The sequence below is a fragment of the Humulus lupulus genome, chromosome 3 (assembly GCF_963169125.1).
Source record: "Humulus lupulus chromosome 3, drHumLupu1.1, whole genome shotgun sequence".
In the NCBI taxonomy this organism is placed as follows: Eukaryota; Viridiplantae; Streptophyta; class Magnoliopsida; order Rosales; family Cannabaceae; genus Humulus; species Humulus lupulus.
In genome coordinates, this window is record NC_084795.1 from 97,394,590 (window position 1) to 97,397,773 (window position 3,184).

The window sequence follows — 3,184 nt, forward strand, 5'->3', positions numbered from 1 at the left end:
CCAAATTGACTTATAAAAAAGACTCCCTCTTGAATTTGTCGCAACTGTTGTAATCTAAACTCCTAATCAAATTTCTGAAGTGCTAAGATCTTGAATTCCCTTCAAATCACAACACTTGCACTTTTCCTCCCGAAAAGTGACTCACGAGCAACACTTCTCCCGAAGCTTGATGAACAATGTCCAAGTTTGTTCAACCTGCACAATTAGCAAAAGAAAACAATACAGAAGTACACTGTAATAAACCACTAAGAATTTGCTGGACTCAAGTTCTTCACACAATAAACACTCTCTCTAAACTTGAAAAATATTTGGAAAATAATACACCTAGAGAGCTAAAGAAAAACCAACGACCTAAGAATGTTTATATACCTTTTAGAATCCCTTTTAGATCCTGGAAAACTAATCAGAAACCAATCAGCCAATAAATGGAAAATCTTCCCAAAAAGGAAAGTTAGAATTTGTTCAAACAGACTGGCAATCTGTTCAAACAGATTCATTGAACCTGGACAGTTTTTAAACTCAGTTTTCTTAAATAAATAAGGAAACAGTATATACATTAGCTCTGCAAGCTATACATAGTTTCTAGACAACAAATCAGATCAAGACATTAAAATAAATACCAATAATTTCCATATATACAAAAGTCAAGAAAATATATTCTTTTATAGGAAATTATATATTTATTTTATAAACATATATCGAATAATCAGATTAGAAAACATTTCATAGTAAAACAAGAACCAAACCATTTCGAAAATACCACACAATATATTTCGAAAATACATCCATAATTATTTTGTTAATTTGATCAAATATGCCAATAAATGATTTTACAATCTCCCCTTTGGCAATTTGATAGACAAAATTAATTCAAAAACCTGCAACACAAATGTTAGTGACAAGTAAAGAGAAAAAAACTCCCTCTGCAAACATGCATTACCTTATAACAAACATAAAAAAAAAACTAAGACTTAACTCCCCCTCAAAAAGAAGGTCCAGAGTTAAACAAAACAACAAAAACAAAGCAGGTGTTTGGAGGTATCTACTCTCCCCCTTTGTGTCTTTCAAAGAAGCCAAAGAAACATGATGCAAAAAATAAAGACAATTATCCTAAGACAAAAAGAAGTATCAATGTGCTTAGGACAAAAGACATAAGAACAAGGAAAACCAAACCGCTGGATCCTTGGACAAGGTTTTAACAGCATCCAAAATAGAATGTTTCAGTCCTTCAACTGTCATCACTCGAGCAGCCAAAGAATCAACAGAGGCTTGAACAACAGCTAGTTCTGTAGCAACAGGTCTTGAATCTATGGGAACAGAGGAGGATTCAGGAGGAATATCATCCGAGGCAAACTTCAGAGATTGAGGCTTGGCTTTCTTGGATGATGGAGCATCAACAGCTTCAGTAGTTGGAGCAAATGCTTTGTAGGAAGCAGCAGTAGAGGGAGCCACCAAATCTTCTTGATCTCGCTTAAGATCTTTTTTCTGCATACTCAACACTTTACAAATAACTTGAGGAAAAAGAAGATTCAAGTTTCTCCTATTACCTTTTCTAAATCCAATGATTTGATCATAGATAAACATAGCCAAGTCTATACCAATTTCGGTCCCCACTTTGTACAAAAAGGAAGCCATGTCAAATGAGATAGTTGCAGTGTGAGAAGTTGGTTTCAAATTCGTTGTGGCAAACTTATGGAGAACAACATAAGTGTAGGTGAGATTGGTAACCGAGATGACTGTATTAGGTGGCCCAACCATTTTTTGTCCCACTAGTTTAGTGATGACCTCATCCTTGTCAAGAGAGTCAAGATCATCATCATTCTCAACATCAAGAGGAAGATGCAAAGCCTGTGCAATATCTTGTGGAGAAAAAGAGAACCAATGGCCCCTAACATACACTTTACAATACAAAGGAGATTTAGGGTCAATAATTTCATCAATAATATTGGCGTAGAATTCTTTGACTATTCTATCCACAAAACCAATAAATTTAACCAAAAACCTGTCCATTTTCGATCTTGAAGCAAAGTTAGCACACCATAAGGATGATGATCACTCAAGACATAATTTTTCGCAATGAGAAATTTCCTTTGAGCATAGAGAACAATATCACGAGCATTGTCATTATAACAAAAAGTAGAAGAATAAGGTTTGAAATAAACACCTGAGAGTTTGTGAGATGGTGTAGAATCAGAGATAGGTCTTTTGCCTTTAGCCTTGGATGACAATGGAGTTGCAACTGGCTCTGTGTCAGATTCGTCTTCTTGTGCAGTGGGGACAACATCTTCTTGTTCTGGCTCATCAGAATTAGCCTCTGATTCAACATTTTTAGGAACAGATTCATCAGATAAGGTGGTATCATGGGTTTCTTCAGACTCAGATTTCTCTTCCTCAGGTTCAGATTTAGAGGAAGACGGAGAAGGGGGACTAGCCTTCAATCTTTTCTTGGCACCAGTCAAGGGTGATGAAGACGAGCCCAACACCAATTTTATTTTTGGAGCCAAAGAGTTTTTCTTGGACTGGCTCAACTTCATGGGCAACTTGAGTAACCCAGCAGCAACAGCTTTGGAAGAAGATGAAATAAACTTGGATTTTTCCCTAGCCGCTAGAGATGGTTCAATCAGAAAAATAGATTGGTTCTTGGCTTGAGAGGGCACCACCACTTCAGTTGGTGGTGTGTTGTCGACAATATCAGCCGAGATATCTTGAAACACCATGGGGTGTTCAGTAGAGAGAGGGATCATCCTATTGCGTGCCTTGGATATGGTAGTCCTCCCAACAGATGCCGCTGGTGCTGGAGTAGGTGGAGGCGTTGTTGACACAGACGGAGGAGGCGACAGAGAGGGCTGAGCAGAAGGCTTTTGGGATTGAGTAGTAGGGATCTTCTCAGAGGAAGCTCCATGAGTTTTCACCATTGTTCCTTCTCTGAAAATCAATAAACACTCACAAAAACAATGAGAGAAAAAAGAATAAGAAGAAGAAGAAGAAACTTAGAGGGATCGTGGGCGAGTGAGAAAGTGGGTAGGTGACAATCTTTTTAAGGACAAAGACTTTCCCATTTAAGACACACACGGCAAAAAGAAGTTTCCCCTTTTTTTATGTAAAAAAAAATAAAGGAAACAAACCTATGACACATGATCAAAATAAAAACTTACCCTTATTTTTGTTGATTTTTTTATAAAAT

At 37.0% G+C, this 3,184-nt stretch overlaps 1 protein-coding gene across 1 annotated transcript; it reads right to left on the minus strand.

The window, feature by feature from the left end:
* Window positions 1-1,137: 1,137 nt before the first annotated feature.
* Window positions 1,138-2,915, minus strand: LOC133824746 (uncharacterized). Its single transcript, XM_062257722.1, has 2 exons — window positions 2,003-2,915; window positions 1,138-1,898 (listed from the first exon to the last, which is right to left on the minus strand). Exons 1-2 carry the CDS (start codon window positions 2,913-2,915, stop codon window positions 1,138-1,140), a joined length of 1,674 nt encoding a protein of 557 aa, XP_062113706.1.
* Window positions 2,916-3,184: the final 269 nt, after the last annotated feature.

Bases quoted from the DNA above. Each gene is read 5' to 3' on its own strand.
- LOC133824746 (XM_062257722.1), bottom strand. From the start codon at position 2,915: ATGGTGAAAACTCATGGAGCTTCCTCTGAGAAGATCCCTACTACTCAA. The intron at 1,899-2,002 runs GTTTTTGGTTAA...TGTATTGTAAAG, and splicing joins TCAAGATCGAAAATGGACAG to TGTATGTTAGGGGCCATTGG.